The 20,593-nt window shown below is 44.1% G+C and overlaps 2 protein-coding genes across 2 annotated transcripts in view; both read left to right on the top strand.

Moving 5' to 3' along the window:
- Positions 1-4,294: 4,294 nt before the first annotated feature.
- On the top strand, positions 4,295-11,513 carry LOC146667752 (uncharacterized). Its single transcript, XM_085408806.1, has 4 exons — positions 4,295-4,480; positions 5,120-5,257; positions 5,365-7,925; positions 9,255-11,513. The coding sequence occupies exons 3-4, from the start codon at positions 5,415-5,417 to the stop codon at positions 11,511-11,513; spliced, it is 4,770 nt and encodes a 1,589-aa protein (XP_085264932.1). The 5' UTR covers positions 4,295-4,480; positions 5,120-5,257; positions 5,365-5,414.
- An 833-nt stretch (positions 11,514-12,346) lies between these two features.
- Positions 12,347-20,593, top strand: part of LOC146667751 (unconventional myosin-XV-like) — a 45,191-nt gene continuing 36,944 nt past the window's right edge. The window contains exons 1-16 of the mRNA XM_085408805.1: positions 12,347-12,533; positions 12,829-13,061; positions 13,378-13,783; positions 14,075-14,157; positions 14,543-14,606; positions 14,739-14,848; positions 16,103-16,177; positions 16,264-16,360; positions 16,578-16,681; positions 17,196-17,259; positions 17,929-18,042; positions 19,257-19,418; positions 19,534-19,647; positions 19,758-19,816; positions 20,132-20,255; positions 20,351-20,446. Of these exons, the coding sequence (XP_085264931.1) occupies positions 13,646-13,783; positions 14,075-14,157; positions 14,543-14,606; positions 14,739-14,848; positions 16,103-16,177; positions 16,264-16,360; positions 16,578-16,681; positions 17,196-17,259; positions 17,929-18,042; positions 19,257-19,418; positions 19,534-19,647; positions 19,758-19,816; positions 20,132-20,255; positions 20,351-20,446 (1,404 nt within the window). The 5' untranslated portion in view covers positions 12,347-12,533; positions 12,829-13,061; positions 13,378-13,645. The remainder of the gene's footprint in view (positions 12,534-12,828; positions 13,062-13,377; positions 13,784-14,074; positions 14,158-14,542; positions 14,607-14,738; positions 14,849-16,102; positions 16,178-16,263; positions 16,361-16,577; positions 16,682-17,195; positions 17,260-17,928; positions 18,043-19,256; positions 19,419-19,533; positions 19,648-19,757; positions 19,817-20,131; positions 20,256-20,350; positions 20,447-20,593) is intronic.

Below are 20,593 nucleotides of genomic sequence, written 5' to 3'. Positions count from 1 at the left end.
CCAAAGAGAAAAAAATAGCACAAATGCTCGAAGCTGTTGCCACCCTGTAGCTCTGTAAAAATCACTAAAGAAGCATGCAAAGAGAAAGAGACAGAGAGAGAGAGTCATACCCTCTGCTATCATTTACCAAATACAGTGGTTCCCAGTGTTTTTCTTTTTTCTTTTTTTATTCTAAAATGAGGCAACGTCTGCTTGAAATCAATCCTCACAGGTTACAGATCAAATTAACCTTTTTCAAATTAACCAAAATTTGAAATAGATTCCTTCCCATTTGCTCAGATAATTTTTGGAGTCCAGAAATTATCCACCACTTTAAAAATGCAATTTATTTGAGGAAAGCCTTAAGACATTAAAACTACCCATTTTTCTTTTTCTCCTGGCTGCTCCCTTCAGTGGTCAGCACAGTGGATCATCCGTCTCCATTTCATCCTATCCATTCATTCCCATCACCAGCATCCTCCTCTGTCACATCAACCCTCTGCATGTCCTCCTACATTATATTTATGAATCTTCTCAGTGGTCTTCCTACATGTTCAACATCCTTTGTCCAATATAGCCATTTCCAAGCCCACTCAGCCTGGTATCTCCACTTTTTCTCAGAAACACTCAACTTGGGCTGTCCCTCTGATGTACTCACATTCACCCTTTACACTCACCTCCAAATACTCCACCCTGCCTGCACTCTCCTCTTCACTTCTCTTGTGCACCACCTGTTGCTTTGGATGGTTAACCCCAGGTATTTAAACTATGTTCGCTACCTCTGCTCCTTACGCCTTTCCACACATACTTCTCTGCCACTCCTGACTTCCTTATGCAATACCAAAGTTCCACTTTTGGCACACTATCAAATTGTTCCTCTGAGCAAAACATTTTTCACTCTTTTTATATTTTACTGGTTATTTTACATCCATCATTCAGTTCAGTTCAATTTCATTTACATAGTGCCAAATCAACAAAACGGTTGCTTGAAGCGCCTTTATATTGTAAGGTAAAGACCCTACAAAAATGGAGAGAAAATCGAGAAAACCCAGCAATTACACGACCTGCTATGAGCAAGCGCTTTGGCCACAGTGGGAAGGAAAAACACCCTTTTAACAGGAAGAAAACCAGGCTCAGGGAGAAGCGGGCATCTGCCGTAACAAGTTGGAGGTAATTCAAGACAAAAGACGTGGAAGAGAGCCAGAGATGAATAATAACTAATGATTAAATGCATAGTGAGTGAGAAGGTGAGTGAAGAAGAAACAGGGTGCATCATGGGAGGACCCCAGCAGCCAAGACTTATTTCAGCGCAACTAAGGAAGGGTTCAGGGTCACCTGATTCAGCCCGTCATCTATGTAACACTAAATATGACATACGTCTACGAAGAGTTTAGTGCACATTAGCTGTTCACACTGAGAGCTCTGAATATGGTTTTTAAAAAACGAGCTGAGACAGCCGACTTCGCATTACCTGCGCTACCTGTTGTGTCTGGAAGCAACAACTATGAAAGATATCAACCAAAAACCGAACAAATCCGCTGACTGGCCGAACCCTATAGCATGTAAGTCACTGTTTCCTTAACAGTGCCAAAAATAGCTCCGATGTAGCCAAAGGCTTGTGTGTGTGTGTGTATGTGTGTATTTTTTTTTCCTTAAACACCAGCGAGGTGTTCTTGCTACGCGTCTCGCCACAGTGGGTTTTATATCAAAGCCAAGACCTGTTTTGATACAGCCGGGCCAGCCGGTCATATGTGTGTGTGTGTGGGGGGGGGGGGGGGGGGGGAGACGGCAAGGTCGTCTGGGTTATGGAGTGAATCCAGTGGAGATGCAGCAGTTTGTGGCTCTCTGCAGTTTGTTTGTTGTCAGGCGGGTCCATCTGGCGGGCAGCAGAAGGATTGCTCATGTGGAGACGTTAATGGCACATTTTGTGTGTGTGTGTGTGTGTGTGTGTGTGTGTGTGTGTGTGTGTGTGTGTGTGTGTGTGTGTGTGTGTGTGTGTGTTGTTGTTGTTGTTGTTGTTGTTGTTGTTGTGGTAACTCTCACCTTCATCTGTTATGCTCCATTTCCCCCTTGAGCCATCCGGATGAGAGGAAGTGTTTAATGCAACAATAAAAAAAACCCCGCGCACTGTAGCAAAGCTCCGACCAGCAGGCAGGTACACTGCAGAGGAAATGAACTTTTACCCACTTAATGGTGCTCCATCTTTTGAAATAAGCGGGGGAGTTTATTAATTAGGTTCACGTCTTATTCACGTTTTATTAAGAATGAATGTCACGTGCTTTCCTTGTTTATTTTTTACACTGCATACATCAGCGTGCATCGCCGTACATATGACTGCTGTTGCCCATCCGGGGGACCTTATCTCTTCACACCGGAGTGTGTGGAACTCAAGCCCCCGGCCGGCCGCTGAAGAATAGCGGTCGTTAAATATTCATCCTCCGTTCCCGGTGGCACACTTTTCTTCCCTGCAGACCGACCCTTACTGCTTCGAGACCCGCTAGAGCAGCAGCAAAGGCGTAAAGCTGTGTGAGTAATTAAGATTTTTTTTAATTAAAAAGGGGATTGTTTTTATTTTATTTTGATTTTAGTCTTTCGCTCTATTTTGACCCGTAGGAGGATGGTGAAACGTGAATATGGAGCTCCAGTAACGTGAGGATGCCCGTTCCCGAGGTCTGGTGTGTGCCAGGGAAAGGTTGGTTATAGGTGCATAAATCCACACCCATTCCCCCTCCCTCCATGCCTCCCACATACAGTGCACATCTATCTGTTTGCCTGCATGCTTTGGCTTTGGTGGGTCTTATTCTCTCCTGCAGTATAATGTTTTTCCTGGAGCTGGATTGCCCGGTGTTTCTCCCAGCCCGTTATTATAAGACTAAACTAAATCATGTAAGGAAATGCAGAATTGTTAGGTAACTGCTGTGTGTTGTGCAAGCTTTTTGCCACAGGCCTGTAAACTTACCTGATATCCGACCAACTCCTGACTACAAGAAGTGCTGCAGGTGTAATGCTGCTCCACTAGATAGCAGCAGATTACTGTGTGTGTGCATGTGTGCGTGGATGTATGTGTGCAAAGTGACAAAGATGGTCTACAGCTTCCCCTTGGGACCTGAATGCGTTTGATGAGCCTCATCAAGTCCACCTCTGTCATAACTCTGCTTTTTTTGCCCCCTCCCGGGCATTTATCCCAGTTTCTCTATGTTGTCTCTTCTCCGCAAATTCTATCAAAAGATGGAGGACCACCTGCCAGCAGCGATTGCTTTGGGAAAAGGGAGACTGGCTGCAGCTCAGAGCTTTTCACATTTGATAAGGGCTTTTCATTCTCCTTCAAAGGCGGATGTACAGTTTGAAACAAATTGTGGGAAAGCCAGGGGAAGAAAAAAAAACACTCTTTCATCACACTCTCCATCTATTTAATACACACGTGCACCCACTCAAAGGCATCTTTATGAGCAACCCTGTGCACACATGCACTGCTTGTGCCCGTTCCTGGTGTGTAATGATCAGATAGACTTACATCCAGAGACCAAAAGATCAGGATCTGGCAACCCAACACCTATACTCTGTAACAGGACTGATCCAGCAATCCGACCCCTTCCCTCTCGAAGAGGAATAATTTGGTTGATGGCACTAATAATCACAGCCCTGTTACTGATCCTTCACTGGTTCTCTGTGTATGTGTGCGTGTGTGTGTGAGAGTCATTCCTCTGTCATTGATACCTAGAGGGAAGACGTCATATCTCTAGCAAGTGGGTGCTTCTCCTGCCTCTGCTCCTTCTTCTGCTGTTACGTATGTGGAAGTAGGTTGGTGGTGGCTGCATTGCTCATTTTGAAGCTGTTTAAATTTAATATTTATTGAAAAGAAGCCTGTGTGAGCAGGACACACACACACATGCACACAGCTGACAGAGTTCAGGAAACAGAGTTAGAGAATATTTAAGGTTAGAGCATAAATGTGTGTCTGGGTGCTCAGGTCAGGGTTGTTATTACATCTTTGTGGGGATGATGACATTTTACTGCCAATCAGGCTTATCTTATGCATCCCATGTCTGTCTATCTCTCTTTATCCTTCTCTGTCTCTCTCTCTCTCTCTCTCTCTCACTATCTCAACCTTTTGTATTATTTATGCCCCGCCCCCTCAGCCGCCCAGAGATCTCAAGTTTCACCTGTAGAGCCAGATGACAAATTAAGACTCCTTCTACGAGCTGCCAAAAGGAACTCTTTAAACCTACACATATACACACATACACGCGCATTGGTTGTCACACACAGGAGGGCTTGGTGAACAGAGTGGCGTGTTGAGTGAGAGAATGTGTTGTAGTGAGCAACAGAGGACAGAGTAGGTCAGAGGAAGAAGCTCGGTGTGACCCAAAGACATTTGCCCAGAGTTTTTTGCTGAAGAAGAAACTTGCAAACAGGACGCGTCAGATTTGAAGACTGCAGACACCAGCCAAGAGCGCAGCACTTCCTCTTTTGTGACGTTATTTTTGTCAGTGAAGTAGAGGTGACTATGACCGGAAAGGTTTGGATGAATGATTGCGGCTTTAACTTCAAGTCTACAGATGAAGCACTGACTGGACCGTAGAGGGAGTAGAGCTGGAGCTGGTGTAACAGCTCCATATGTTGTTTGTGTGTTTTCAGTGCTTGCATTTGCACGAACGCAAACACCGTAGGGATCAAACTGTGTGGAAATGAGTAAAATCAACACAGTAACAATCTCCTTTCAAAGAGTTTGCAGTGAGGTTTACAGTCAACACCTTGCATACTAATGTAGAATTGCAATTTACAGAAGGCTTTTAGAGCTGACCTTAAAGCCTATAGTACAGCTGGACATTGATAGATGATGGCTCTTTTCACTGAGGTTGTGTATCGCTAAGAGATTTCTGTATGGAAACTGGACATTTCTAGATGATGTCTTCATATTGTAATATAGAGATAGGAGCTCTAATCACTTTGTAAAGGATATGATATTACGACAGTATTCGTGCTAAGACAAGAACACTGACTTATCTAACTAAATGCATTTTACTGCTGTTTCTGAATGTGATAGCAATATTAATGTTAGTCTTATTTGTATGTGTGAGATTGCAGACATTCATCTATCTATCTGTCTATCTATCTATCTATCTGTCTACCTGCACAGAAGCCTTCATGGGGACCCGATCTGGGCAGTGTCAAACTGCTTTGGCCAGGTGGACCTGTCCTTACACAGATACAGAACCCGCATATAGCTCTGGCACAAAGTCAAACAGGCACATATAAGGCAAGGAGTCTTTTAAAGGTCAGACTTTTTGGAACACAACATGCCTTTTATTGAACTTGAGACATTCTCACAGTGGTGCCTTCCAAACTCTACACATGTCATGTCTTTCTATTTTTCTTTTGAAGGTCAGCTCCATTGCATCTCGTAGAGAGGGCATGGTGTGCCCTTAGCCAAAATGCCTGGCAAGAAAGACCCCAAAAAGGACGCAAAGAAGGGTGGAAAACCTGAACCAGAGAAAAAGAAGGAGGAGGAAAAGAAAGGCAAGGATGACAAAAAGGGAGGGAAGGACGACAAGAAAGCCAGCAAGGATGATAAGAAAGGTGGAAAGGATGATAAAAAGGGTGGTAAGAAGGGAAAAGAGGAACCGCCCAAGGGGAAAGATGATGGAAAGAAAGGAAAAGACAAAGGGAAAGGCAAGAAAGTGGAGTCTGAGGAGGAAGAGGAGGAGCTCCTGAGCGATGAAGAGGATGAAGAGTTCAGTGATGAAGAGGATGAGGAAGACTCAGAGGATGATAGGAGAGGGAAGGGGCGAGGAGGCAGGGGAGCTAAAGGAAAGAAAGTGGGGAAGTCTAGACGGGGTGAAGACTCAGAGGAGGATGATGATGAGGATGAAGATGACGAGGAAGACGAGGATGATGAGGATTATGGGAAATCCAAAAAAAAATCCAAGGACGATCGCCACCATAAAGGAGGGAAATCCGATGCTGACGCAAAGAAGAAAAAGGGCAAAAAGAAAGAGGAAACGCCACAGATTCCAGTGAAAGAAATCCCGAGGAAAGGTCTGAAGAACATGTCCAGGATGTTCATGAAGTTTTCAGGCTTCAAGCGACGCAGGAACAGCAGGAAGAAGCTTAAAAGTACTTCACGTTTATTCCTGGGTTTGGGGAAGAGAAAGACGCGAATTGCTAAGAAGAAACGTCGCAAGTCCATGCTGAAGAACACCTCTCGTTTCATGATGAGATTCAAGGCCAGCAAAAAGAGGAAAAAGGAGAAAGAGGCCAAAGAGAAGGCAAATGGTGGGAAGAAGCCAACCTATATGCTGCTTCGCCTGGGAGGGAACAACTCCAATGAGAAGAAAGGGGGCTTCTTCAAAGGCTTATTTGGGAAAAAGGACGGTGATGGGGCTGTTGACGACTTCAAGAACAGAAGTCTACTGTTGGGGAAGGTTGCAGCGGCAACTAACTGGCTGACGAAACGCTTCCTGTCCACCAAAATGCGGGAAAATTCAGAACAGCATGGCTGGCAAGGGCATAGAGCTCACAGTCGGCAAGCCAGCTCCCGACGTTATCTCCAGGGTTACCAAAACAATGGTTATGAGCATGATGAAGATGTGTACGGATACCAGAAAGTATATGAAGGGTATGATGACGGTTATGGAGATGAGGCAGCATATGGAAATCATGGTCATTATGGTTACTATGACAATGACAATGGGGCAGGGGGAGCAGGATATCAAGACCTTGGTTACTATGAGGATGAAGGATTCAATGATCCAAATGCAGAATATTATCCTGGTGTTCTTTATGATGAGAGCACGGGGGAATATTATAACCCTTATTCCTCTGCTGATTACTATGCTTACGAGCAGCAGCAGGCAATGTATGGTGATGAGGATCTGGACTACTATGCAGTAATGGGTGATGACCATATGTATGGAGGAGAGGTGGATGGGTTCCTTGACCCTCAGACTCAGGGCTATTATGATGAAAATAATCAGGGAGTTTACTATGGTGGCGAACAAGTGGGCTATTATGACATTGGACAGGCAGGTTATTATGAGAACCCTTATGTATCATCTATGGGAATGCAAGGTGGATTTGCGCAGGACTATCAACTTAGCTATACTGATGTTGGCATGCCATACCAAGACTTCAGCTCCCAGCAGGCAATTGGATTCCCTCCAGGAGGCCAACAGGTGTTTGGGTTTGGAGACCAAGTTGTAGGTCAAGGACAGTACCTTTATGGAAACCAGAATGTTGGCCAGATGGATCAGTATGGAGATGATAGCAGTTTAGTTCAAGGGGGGGAGATGACGTTTAGAGTTCCCAGACCTCAAGTGCGCCTTTTTGGGAAAGAACGTCTAGATGTTACCTTGCCTCCTCCACCAACTTTGCCGCCTGATCCAGAATTTGAAGACATGTCAGAAATCCAGTACGAAGACCAGATTCCTCTCGTGCCAGGTCAGCCTGGTGGCATGATGTCATTACAGCAACAGATGGCAATGTCACCACAACAACAAATAATGATGTCTTCACAGCAAAATCTGTTGCCCCCTCAAGAACCAATAATGATGTCCCCTCAAATGATATCACCTCAGCAGCAAGTCATGTCACCGCAGCAGCAGATGATGTTACAACAAGACCAGAGTATGTCCCCCCAAATGATGTCATCGCCAATTATGTCACCACAGCAACAAATGATGTTAACGCCGCAGCAGCCGATGTTGCCACAACAACAGATGATGTCCCAGCAAATGATGTTGCCACAGCAGCAGACGATGCCCCAGCAAATGATGTTGCCACAGCAGCAGATGTCACAAGAGATGATGTTCCCACAACAGCAAATGATGTCACAGCAAATCATGTCACCACAAGAGCAAATGATGCCACAGCAAATCATGTCACCACAAGAGCAAATGATGCCACAGCAAATGATGCTGCCACAACAACAGATGATTTCACCACAGGTAATTCAAGCTGTGCAGTGTCATTGAACCTGACAATGTTCTTAAAGCTAGAGAGTCACAGGAGGGTGACTTTGCTGACTTTCAGTGAGATTCATATTGCAATGTAAATATAAAAAAGAAAAAAATAGGAAATTCAAAAGAGTACACATGCACTGCCCTTTCAAGTTACACAGTTCTCTTGTTTTAAATAATCCCACCACACGGAGAAATGTGGCAGTAACATATTCAATAAATAAAGAAAATATTGCTCAACATTGTTCAATTCAGTTTTTCTATATAGTGCCTAATCACGATAACAATTGCCTCAAGGTGGTTTATATTGCAAGGTAAAGACCCTACAATTGTATAGGGAACAATCAGACCACCACGACAGCGGTAAGGAAAAACTCACTTTTAACAGGAAGATACCGACAGAAGCAGGTTCAGGGAGGGACGGCCATTGGTTGGGGGCGAGGGGAGGGAGACAAAATAAAAACACACTGTGCAGAGAGCCAGAGATTAGTAATAACTAAGAGAGTGAATAGCGCTGAGTGAAGAAGAAACATTCATCATCGGAAGCCTCCAGAAGCCTAAGCATTGTACAATTTAACTAAGGGAGGGTTTGGGGTCGTATGATCCAGTCTGATCCAATCTTAAAAGTAGAGCAGGTGTCTGTCTCCCAAGTTCAAACTGGGAGCTGGTTCCATAAAAGAGTGGCTTGAAAGTGTCTGCCTCCCATTCTACTTTTAAATACTCTGGGAGCCACAAGTAAACCAGCAGTATGAGAGAGAAGTTGGGGTAATATGGTAAATTTAATTCTAGATTTAATATGGAGCCAATAAAGTGAAGCCAGTATGGGAAAAATATGCTCTCTCTTTCCCTCCAGTCCCTGTCAGTACTCTTACCAACTGAAGGCTTTTCTTTTTTTTTTGGGGGGGGGGGGGGGGGGGGGGGGTTAGGACAGCCTGATAATAATGAATTACAATAGTCCAGTTTAGAAGTATGCATGAACTACTTTTTGAGATGAGATGGGATGTTTCTATTTTTAGATTCTCAGTACTAAGTACGATTAGTGATAGCAGCATTCATTTCATTTCATTTCATTTGAACTGGAAATAGCGATAGATAATCAATAAGCCAATGTTAGATAGGTGTAGCTGCTTTTTTTTGCTTATGACCAACAATGTGATAAATAGTTCTTTGAAATAATTAGTGTAACATTTTCTTGATGAAAAATAATATTCCAGGCAAAATCAGCTTGCAAATCTGATAACTGCTTTTCACAGCCTGTAAATTACTGGGCTAAAGTCCATGTTTCCATTTTGAACATAAAGCTTTGTGCTCTTTCAGCAGCAGATGATGACTGACCCAATGATGATGCCACAGCAGCAGGGTTATGGGCCACCATCCATCCCTACTCCAACTGCAATGATCATTAAGCAAGCAAACATGTCCCCTCTTCCGGGACGCCGTATTCAACCCTCTCCGACACCATCCCGCCGTTCTGTCATTATGCCCTCCCCACAAATGCAACGTCATCCTCCTGCTATGGCTTCCCCAGTACCCTCTCCTATGTTTGCACAAAGACGCAGTCCCTCTCCACAGCCATCCATGAGGAGTGGTTTAATTAATGCCCAAAGACCGCCCTCTATTATGTCTAGGCAACTCTCACCTCCTTCCTCGCCTATGGCCTCCCCGCTTGCTCGTCGTAGAATGCAACCTCAGAGATCACCCTCTCCCCTGGCTCGAGGTCCTTCAGCCCCCCACTCTCCCCGTGCCTCAATGATCTGGCATAGTCCCCCACCGTCACCAAGACCATCAATGAGGCGACGATCTCCACCTTCTTCACCTCGTGCTTCCATGAGAAGGCGAAGTCCTCCACCAGCACCCAGTCCTGCCCTCAGCCCATTTGAAGCTAGAAAAATTCATAGGTCACCATCTCCTACCCTCTCTCCTGCTCATGTATCTCCCCCCCTCTCTCCACAGCTCAGCAGAAGACCATCTCCTTCCCCATCTCATCGTAGCTTATCTCCTGCTGGGCCCCGGCCTCACCTATCATCCCCTACTCTTTCTCGCCGCTCAACTCGACTGCTTAGGGATCCAACACCAGTGGCCCGGCCTAGGATGGGTGGAAATGTTCCTTTAGGTACTGTCAGACCCTCCCCTATGGGTCTCCGAGGACGTCCAGTGCCCCCACCAACCCAGAATGTGCGTCCTTTTCGTGCCTCCTCTATAAGAAGCAATAGGTCTTCTGTTCTCACAGTGGACTCCTCGCTTCACTCCTCTCCTTTCCACTCCCCTCACATGGTCCACCGTGCTCCCTTGAGGAGAAGAGAATCTGGAAGATTACCTCCTCGTCCCATTGCTCGAGGACGTCCACTCATGGCCCCGCGGTCAGTAAGAAGTATGCCACCCCCTTCCCCACAGTTGTCCATTAAACACATACCGCACTCCGCGTCCCCGCACCTCTCTCCTCGAGTCTCCCGTCAGCCCTCCCCCCTCCTGCCCCCACGTGCTGTCCACTCGCCTACTTACACACCAGAAATGATGCCCTATGCTGATCCTTACACTCAACAGTCACATCAATTTGTAGCTCCATCTTCTCCCATGCTTTCTGGTGCTTTGCAGAACCAGTCTCTCCGACAAGCCTCCTTCTCATCCCCCCTTGGACCTCAGGTAGCCCAAATGGTAGTGATGGAGGATATGGTTCCTGAAGTAGACCCTTATGTTCCCTTGTCCCCTACTTTGTCTGGTGCAATGCAAAACCAGGCTATTCGTGATGCCTCCTATGTCCCCTCACTCCAGAGACCAGTGTCACCTTATGGTCAGCCTATGGCACCCTCATCTCCTATGCTGTCTGGGGCTCTGCAAAATCAAGCTCTACGAGATGCATCTTATGTTTCCCCTTTACAAAGGCCAGTGTCACCTCTTGAACCTTCTCTGTCCCCTTCTTCTCCATTACTATCTGGAGCTCTGCAAAACCAGGCAGTGAGAGAAGCGTCCTATGTATCTCCTATTTATAGACCTCAATCCCCTTATCCCCCATCTGTACCTCCATCTCCAGTGCTCCCTGAAGCCATGAGACATGGACAGGCACTAAGAGGCGTAGCTTCCTATCAGACACAGTTCAGTTTGCCATATGGACCAACTGTTGTTACACCATATGATTATATCTCTGAGCCTGCCCCTGCACCGCTGCTCCATGATGCACTGCAAAACCGATCTGGTTTGCAGAGTGTCTCAACTATGAGATCCCCTATGATGCAGCGTCGTAACCCTTATGCACCAGCTGGGCCTCAGCTCCACAGTGCTCTTCAGCAGAACCCAAACCTTCGTCAAGCTTCTTATCACACTCCTGTGCAACTCAGACGATCTCCATATGGACCCAAACCACCCTCTTCCCCAGCATTAGGAAGTGCCCTGCAAAACCCACAGTTGATGCAAGCGTCTTACCGTCTGCCAGATGGAACTTTGGTTTCGCCATATGCAGATCCACGTTCCTCCCCATTGCTTGGCCATGCCCTGCAAAATCAGCAAGTTCGTGGAGCTTCGTATGTTTTGCCCGATGGATCGATCAGGGTACGTAAATGGAATATGTCAGTTATGTAGGCTACAACAACAGCTGCCTCATTACATTATACTCTTCTAATTCACACTCTGCCTCTACCCACATAGGACCCTCGTATGCCTCAGAAGCCAATGTCTCCTAACCTCTCGAGAGCTCTTCAGAATCAGAACCTTAAGACTGCTTCATATACTCTTCCGGATGGGACCATTATCGATCCTAGACAGCAAGTAATCCATGTCTTATGTTCCTTTCTTAACTCATTCTTTTCATCATCTGTTTGTTCAAAATAAGGAATCTTTTAATACATTTTTCTCTATTTGTTTTTGCTCATTCAGCAACCCATTTCCCCAAACTTGGCTAAGGCCCTAAGCAACCCAGTTTTGCGTGAGGCCTCCTACTCTCTCCCCGATGGGACCATTGTGATTGACCCCAAGAAACAAAAGTCCCCCAATCTCGCAGCAGCACTTCAGAACCCTTACCTCAAAAGTGCATCCTACACCTTGCCAGATGGCACCATCATCATTGATCCACGCAAACCTGTCTCTCCAAACCTTTCCGGTGCCCTCCAAAACAGCGCCTTGCGGAGTGCCTCATTCAAATTACCAGAAGGGGTTCAAGACCCCAATATACCCATATCACCAAACTTGATCAAGGTTAGTTATTGATATGTTATGTGCTATGAATTTCTCTTTCAACTCACCCTCTCTTCCCCACATAGCAGGACTTGTGTAAAAGTTAACAAGTATAAGTATCATGTCTTCAAAAGTTCTCGTGGCTCCAGTTTGTCTAATAATCACTGTTGACCTGAGGTGCCTCTTTAATTCACTGATGACTAAATCATTTGTCTCTGTTTTAAAACTTAGGCTCTCCAAAACCCAGCCTTGAAAGGAGCTTCATACACGCTCCCAGATGGAACTATTATCGTTGACCCAAGAAAACCAAAGAGCCCCAACCTGGCAGCTGCCTTGCAGAATCCTTATTTAAAGGGTGTGTCCTACACCCTGCCCGATGGAACCATCATCATTGACCCACGGAAGCCAGTTGGCCCTGATCTCTCTAAAGTGCATACCTGTTAAAAATAGTATATCATTTAGCTTTGCTACAGTAATCTATTACTATTTATCACTATTTACTATTACTATTTATACTATTCAATAAAGTATAAAGTAAACATTATTTGTATTGCTTTTATTTATGTTTTTATTGCTGTTTTAGTTGCATTTTTTTTGCTTCTAAAGTTAAGCATAACATTCTAGCTATTACAGACTATTGAAATGAAGTGTAATATTGGGGACATTTTAGTGACCTAAACTGCACTCTTGAGTAACTTCTCTGCTTTTCCTCTGCCTCCTTCAGGCTCTCACGAATGCAAACCTTCGAAGTGCATCATATCGTCTTCCTGATGGGACCCTGGTAATCCCTGGTCAGCCTCCAAACCTTTCATCTGCTCTGAGGCAAAACCGGGCTCTTCGTTCTACAGGTCTCTATCATCTGTCAGAAAACTCTGTGCTGACAGGCGTGCCCAAACCTACACCTCCCAACCTATACACTGCGCTGCAGAAGGAAGATGTGCGTGGCGCCAGTTACAGGTAGGAAACTATTCTGTTACTGGAAACTATCACAAGTGACCTGATTAGGTTTTTCCAGGTAAATGACCTATTAGGAAATCAATCTGCAAGCTGGGGATTCATTTAAACTAACTAACAGACAAACCCAAATCATCTCCAGTTGACTTTATACAATCTGCATATGTTGATGGTTCTTTCATACTTTGATTCTGACCATTTTGCAGCATTTAGTCTTGTATACTCCACATACTAGAGAGTAAGCCCACTTAATGTTCGTGTTCACATTTTGCCAGTGTTCCACAGTTACATGCTATTCATCAATTTTCTTGTCCATTAGGCTTCCAGATAAATCACTTCTCACACGGCGGTTCCACAATCCAAGCCTGTCTGATGCCATTCAAAACCAGCAGCTTCGTTATGCTTCATACGCGGTGCCAACAGGACTGCAGGGTGAGGACAATCGCTATGCTGTGATTCCTCCGTATGGGCCACGCTCAGGCCACTGGGCCAGAAATGCCCAAGGAGGAGGGGATGGAGGTGAGGACGTTTGGGCAGCTGAGAGGGTTTTACCACATGGCACTGTGCAGAATTTATCTAAGTGGTCGATGTACAAAGAAGATGGGGTGTTAGAAGGATATTCACCCGCACCTCGATTTGTGGATGGAAAGGCTCAGGACCCAGACTGGGCTCCGGAGAGAGAGAGAGCCAGGCCGAAAGTACCAGGTCAAAGCTGGTATGACAAGGTACCTGAATGCAAGATCAACCCATTTTTAGGAGGATTTAAGTTTCTATAATTTTTTACAATTGGTGGAGAATAGATTGGCATAGGAACAAGCGTAATGTACAGATTATTCAAGCAATAACTGAGAAGCTTTAAAGCTAAATGGCCCTAGCAGCATTTCCTCATAGAGTTCACAAACATCTGAATTTCTGCATGTTTTGCATCAGCTATGCATTGAGCCGTGACTGTACACCCCAGGCTTTGTTATTTGTGAGTCCTTGACTAACTATGTACATTTCATGTGTGTGTCCAGATCTATTCTATCCTAAGCATGCCCACAACAAGCCACAGGGTTAAACGCTGGGCGGAGGGAATGGAGGACTTGACACAGCTCCCGTAAGCACAAACCATTATTAGCAGCCTCACTTCTTATTTACTTATATCACACTCTTACAAGCAGTTTATTCCCTGAGCACAGTGTAACACAGTTTATTCTATGGCTTGTTTGTTCCCAGTGTCCCTGTAAGCTCTGAAAAGCTTTGAAACACTATAATTATGTAAATTATATGTTAAGTGAGTGTTATTAAAAACACATCCAGAGCAAAAACCCCACATTAGATATTTGTTTTGTTTTTAACTACAAGTCTTCGGAAATCAGAGAGCTCTTGAGTGTCTTTGAAAACGAATTAATGCTGGATGTCAAAGTGAGAGTGGGAGTGCTGCTTCAGCAGGACAATATGTGCTCAGGACATGAATTTTAATTTTCTGTGTTTAATTTCAGTGAGCTGAATGAGACCACTGTTCTGATGAACCTGAAGAAACGCTACGACCAGGATCTTGTCTATGTATGCTAAATCACTCATTTGCAGATTAAATAACGTAATATCATAAAATGTCACGGACACTGCCAGCTGCCTCAGTTCGTTTACCCTCCCTTTTGTCCTTTTGTCCTTCTGTCATCTCTGTCTTCCACTCAGACCTACATAGGCAGCATCCTTGTGTCTGTGAATCCATACAAGTTGCTCAACATTTACGGGACAGACATGGTGCTCCTTTATGAAGGTCATGGACTGAGTGATAACCCCCCGTAAGATCTGTGTTTGTGTGTGTGTGTGTGTGTGTGTTTGGGCTTTTGCATGTGTTGGACCTGTTAGAGTTTCTGCAAAGAGGTAATGCAAGATAGGCCATTTTTGAGTATTTTACTATTAATAAACTGCACAAGATTATTAGGCTTGAAATGATTTAATTCTAACTTTGTCTCAGAAGTGTGACAAAGGTCAGGCATTTTCCTATGAATTTAGCAAGAAGTCACCTTTTCTAGACTATTTATTTATTTATTTATTTTTGTAGACTACCCGTTTTTGGATTTATCAGATGTGAAGATGTCTGCCTTGTTTAGAATATAATGAATTAGACGACACTAGCCCTGTAGTTCTAAACTGAAAAAGTCGACAGGAGCTTTTCTTTTTGTTTATAAAGCAAAAAAAGCAGGTAGCTAGCTAGCATTATAGTTCAGCTTAAAGGATGCTGTTATTTTTTACATTCGGTCAGGCTGCCACAAGCAAAGTGATACACTGAGCTGACATAGTTCAGAATAAAGAAAATAGTTCCTTCATGAAATGTTTTTGGGGGAATAAACGGGTTGTAATTCATTGCAAGAGACATTGCTAATGACTTTTTCAAATGCAGTTTTTGGCAGTTTAATACACTTTATTCTAGAGAAAGGCAGACGTCTACACAGCTAATTTCTCCTGGTGACCTTAACCCCAAAATCTAGATGCATAAATAAAACTAAAGGCCAGAGAATGGTTCATGGTTCAGAAAAAGTTGGAACCACAATTGTTTGAAAATGGAGTGCTTATTGAAACAATTTTTTGAAAAAACAAAAATATTAATTTGCATCTACATGAGTTTTAAAAAATGTATTGTGTAATTCATTTTGGTTTTTGTGGGTGAAAAAATTCACACTGATGACGCAAAAGTCTCAAAAACTCACAAAACACCACGTATCAAATGTGATACACTAGCCGTTAAAAGGTTAAACCTTTAAGTGAAACCTTTACAGCTGTGTTTGTGTGGGCATACGCTGTCCCACTACATCTGTCTACATGTGTCGTAAGCTGTGCTCTGAGATCCTGTACGGCGGTAAATAAAGGCGTTAAAGGCCAGCACTCTCAGGTGTTAGTAACAGGCTCGCCTTACACTGTTAATGGTCTGTTGCCAAGGGAGAGTTTGGTTATGGATTTCACTGCCACTTCTACACACACCAAGCTGACATGCACACAGCTGGTGTGTGTGTGTGTGATTTTATTCTAATTCGACATCTTTTGTTGTGTTGCAGTCATCTCTTTGCCATTGCTAATCTCTCATATACCACCATGATGGATGCCAAAAAAGATCAGTGTATAGTGATCAGGTATGAACTGCTGATTAAAGTCTGATTAAAGGCATCATAAAACGAGCGCTATAAATCATTCATATTGGTGGTTTTTGTTATTCCAGTGGAGAAAGTGGGTCAGGGAAGACTGAGGCCACTAAATTGATCCTGCGTTACCTGACAGCCATACACCACAAACGCAATGTCACACAGCAGGTATATGTCCAGTGTCCAATTCTTTTGTATGAGTGGACAGACACAGAATGAAGCTCATATTCAGTTTAAACTAACTTTTTTTTCTCTCACATCGTGGTCTTTAAATCTATCTTCTGCCTTCAGATAGAGGTAAAGTATTCTCATCGCTTCCCCCATATTTTGCTCTCTTTACCGTCATACTGAAAGTGCTCATAGTAATTTTCCCTCTGTGCTGACTGGGCAGATCCTTGAGGCCATGCCCCTGTTGGAGTCTTTTGGGAATGCCAAAACAGTGCGCAACGACAACTCTTCACGCTTTGGCAAATACACGCAGATCTACATGAACGAGTGAGTAGTAACAACATTCTTCTTCTTTCAGCTGCTTCCTTTTGGTGTTGGTGTTACGCCAAAAAGGGATTTCCGATGTTTCAGTGTGTTTTTTTATTTGTAATAATTTTGCTTTTATTGTTAGGTAGACTGTAATCTATAGCATTTATGAAGAGGCTATATATAAAATAAAGAAACGGCCTATTTTGTGACTCTACTCTGTGTTATACATTATCTCGCCCGTTTTGGTCACTTGAAATGTCTTTATAGATCTGTAATGTTATCCCTGTATCATAACACACACACAGAAACACACACACATGCACACACACAGAGAATTGGTGACACTGGGTTTACTGGGGAATATGCTAATATGTCCCACTGGCACAGTTAGATAAGGAGTTGATTTTCTGTTAGAACTGTGACAGAGAGCACATTACACATGCATGACTTGTTACTTAACTCAGCCTTACTCTGTGTTTGCATGTGTGTGTGTGTGTGTGTGTGTGTGTACCTGACTGTGTAATTTTACCAGGGGTGTAATCAGCGGTGCCATAACGTCTCAGTACCTGCTGGAGAAGTCACGCATTGTCTTTCAGGTGAAAAACTCTCAAACACACGTATTCACACAACAGCTCAGGTGGAGTCTTTTTACCACTGAGTCATGAGCCCCATTCAGACATGCACTCCTTTCCATTAATCTAATGCCATCTGAACCTAGCGCTACATATCCTAGTAGGCACCCTGTTCACTTTTCCTGTAAAACCTGCAACAGCAACCTTTCTTGGTACTAGGCCACTTACACGTCACCGAACGGCATTTGCGTTGAAGAACAGGCAAGCACAAAGTCGTAGCAGTGTCTTACCTGTGTAATTAAGTTCACTGTTAAGAAAAGTTCAAGTAAAATTTAAACATTGCTCTGTGATGTGCTTTTGCCATCCACAGTCCAGATATACCTCTAAGCCTGGTCTAAGGGAGAATTAAATATTCACATACTGTGGCTCTAATAACAGTGACGTATATCTGAATGGCTTTGAATGACAGACAGCTGTGTCTTACAGACAGATGTAGAGATGTAGCCCGAGACTTTCTTCGTGGTCGCTTTCATCTGGTCACACATCCTTTGAGTATCCCTCAAATATGTGTTTCTCTGTCAACGGCATTATGTGTGTCCGTTTCAGTCATAAGAGATTTAAACTGCTAAGCAGTCCTAGTGTGTGTGCGCATGTGTCAGGGTGACTTTTTTCTGTATGTGTGTCTATTCACAGGCCAAATCAGAGAGGAACTATCACATCTTCTATGAGATGTTGGCAGGCCTTCCTCCTCATGAGAAGCACTCGCTGTACCTGCAGGAAGCTGAGACTTACTACTATCTCAATCAGGTGCTCAGATTCAAACACGCAGACATCCATCAGATATCAAAGAAAATCACAAGGACATTAATCTCCTGTAGAGTTACCATTAGTATAACTGCTACTTCAGTAAGCCTTAAGCCATTAAGTCTTGGGACTAAAATTCAATAAGAACCATACTGCAAAAGCAGCCCAAGAGTTTCTTGAGGCAAAGAAATGGTATAATCTGTAATGACCAAGACAGTCACCCGATCTCAGCCCAATAGAGCATGCTTTTCAGTTACTGAAGCCTAAACTGGATGGAGAGAGACCCACAAACAAACAGCAACTGAAGGCAGCTACAGTAAAGCCCTGGAAGAGCATCTGTGTCACGTTATCTATAATATATATATTTGAATTCCTAAAAAGTTAATGGAATTTTTTTGTGAAACCCATTTAATTAAAGCTGAAAGTCTGCACTTGGATTACATGTTGATTGTTTTATTTAAAATCCACTGTGGTGGCGTGCAGTGTGATCCAAAATCAGCCATTGTTAAACCAGTCCTGAACAATGAAAGAGATCAGACTAATGTCACAGTATTAATACAGCACAGAAATGACCATTTCATTGCTCACAGATTTAAAACCATGAAACCACAGCCTATCCTGGTGAATAGGATTAACATTATACTTGTTGAACGTCCACTTTTCAACATTTATATTGAAACACAGGTGTGCGTAACTGCAGCCTAAAGCTGCAGGCACAGCTGTAGTCTTGTTTCTTCTTTGTCAGCTGTCCTGCCAACACCAGGTGTTTTTTTTTCCACACAAAAAGAATTAATTAGGGCCATTTGTTCATAATTATGACATTTTCTGTTTGTTTTTTCACCTCTGGGCTTTATTTCCAAGCTGATTTGCGCTGTTGTATTTCTTTATGAGGTAGTGTTCATCTTGGACTATTTCCCACCCAGTTAGCGGTGTGTTTGTGGTAATTACAACAACATTTTTTGAAGAGTAACTTAGCACCGAGCTGAGAGATAGCGTGTCATTGCTCTCCCTGACTGAAAGTGTGCTGACAAGTGAGCCCTTTTGCACTCGTAACTGCAATCGCCAGTGAGGTCACGGTGCTCTGATACACCCTGAAGTGGATCCTCCCCATCACTGCACCAAGAGACTCAAATCACTGATAAGTTGCTCTTAAATTAGACCTAAAGAGGGTAAAATGTCTTTTTCCTAACGGTGCACGTGTGTGTCCATGCATGCAGGGAGGGAACTGTACCATAGAGGGAAAGGATGACGGGGAGGACTTCAGGCGTTTGCTGAGTGCCATGGACATCCTGTGTTTCACCCCAGAGGAGCAAAATGGCATCTACAGACTTCTTTCCTCTGTCCTTCATCTGGGGAACATCTACTTCCAGCCACACCTGGTCTGTCTTTCAAACACAAACATGTATTTAGTTTCACGACCTAATGGTGAGGATGACGTTGGCAGTAATAATGACAGTGACTCCATATGTATGTGTCTGCGACTGTGTCCCGCAGGCTGAGGGTCAGGAGGTCGCGTCAGTGGTGAGCACGCAGGAGATAAGGGTGGTGGCTGAGCTGCTGCTGGTCTCACCCGAGGGCCTAGAGAAATCTGTCACCTTCAAGCTGACAGTAAGTGGTGCACACTTTTGCAGAAACAGCCCCGTGTACACACCACAGATATGATTATTTCTGTAACAAAATATAGATGTTAGATATCAGAGATGTGTTTGATCCCCCAGGATACGGTGCGGGAGAAGATCTATACTCCGCTGACAGTGGAGAGTGCTGTGGATGCCAGGTGAGTGAGTGACTGAAAGTCTCAATCTGTTAAATTAAACATGATGCACCTTGCTCTGCTTGGGGGAAAAAAACTGAAAATCTTAGGGCTTTTTAATGTCCTCATGTTTTTTTCACCCCCTGCTTTAAAATCATACCAGGAGACTGCTGAGAGGGAGCCAAGAGTCTGTGATATTCTCTTCCAATCTTTGGTAGAGGCATGTGAGGACAAAGGACGTCAGGGCTTGAAGTGGGGGGGGGGGTTTCAGATGTCCTCTGTTTCCATAGGAACCGGGTTTTCTGTTTCCATAGAAACCTTATTGTGCGTTTTTCATAGAGATGCTGTTGCCAAGATCCTGTATTCGCTGCTGTTTAGTTGGCTGACGGAGCGCATCAACGGACGCGTCTACCCTCGCAACGAAGCCCTCTCCATCTCCGTGCTGGACATTTATGGATTTGAGGTCAAACTGAAGAGCACTCGCAGTTTGTGTCTGAGCTGACCCGTGTGCTAAGTGACTCACATAACCCCCGGTTGTCTCTTCTGTGTGTCCTCCAGGAGCTACAGGTGAACAGTTTTGAGCAGCTGTGCATCAACTACGCCAATGAAACTTTGCAGTTCTACTTTAACAGGGTCATTTTCCAGGAGGAGCAGGTCAGAGAACCACAAGTTAATGTGTTCATTTCCCATTTAGTTCACATCAGTGACATCACTGACCAGTTTGTTAGGTACACCTGTTCAACTTTTCATTAATGCAAGTATCTAATTGCCCAATCACATGTCAGCAACTCTATGCATTTA

This window comes from Rhamphochromis longiceps, linkage group LG6 (genome assembly GCF_057381845.1).
Source record: "Rhamphochromis longiceps isolate RC_006_pf linkage group LG6, R_longiceps_female_GT1.1, whole genome shotgun sequence".
NCBI classification, from domain to species: domain Eukaryota; kingdom Metazoa; phylum Chordata; class Actinopteri; order Cichliformes; family Cichlidae; genus Rhamphochromis; species Rhamphochromis longiceps.
The sequence above is the reverse complement of the archived record's forward strand: the minus strand, read 5'-3'. Positions and strand labels throughout refer to the sequence as shown.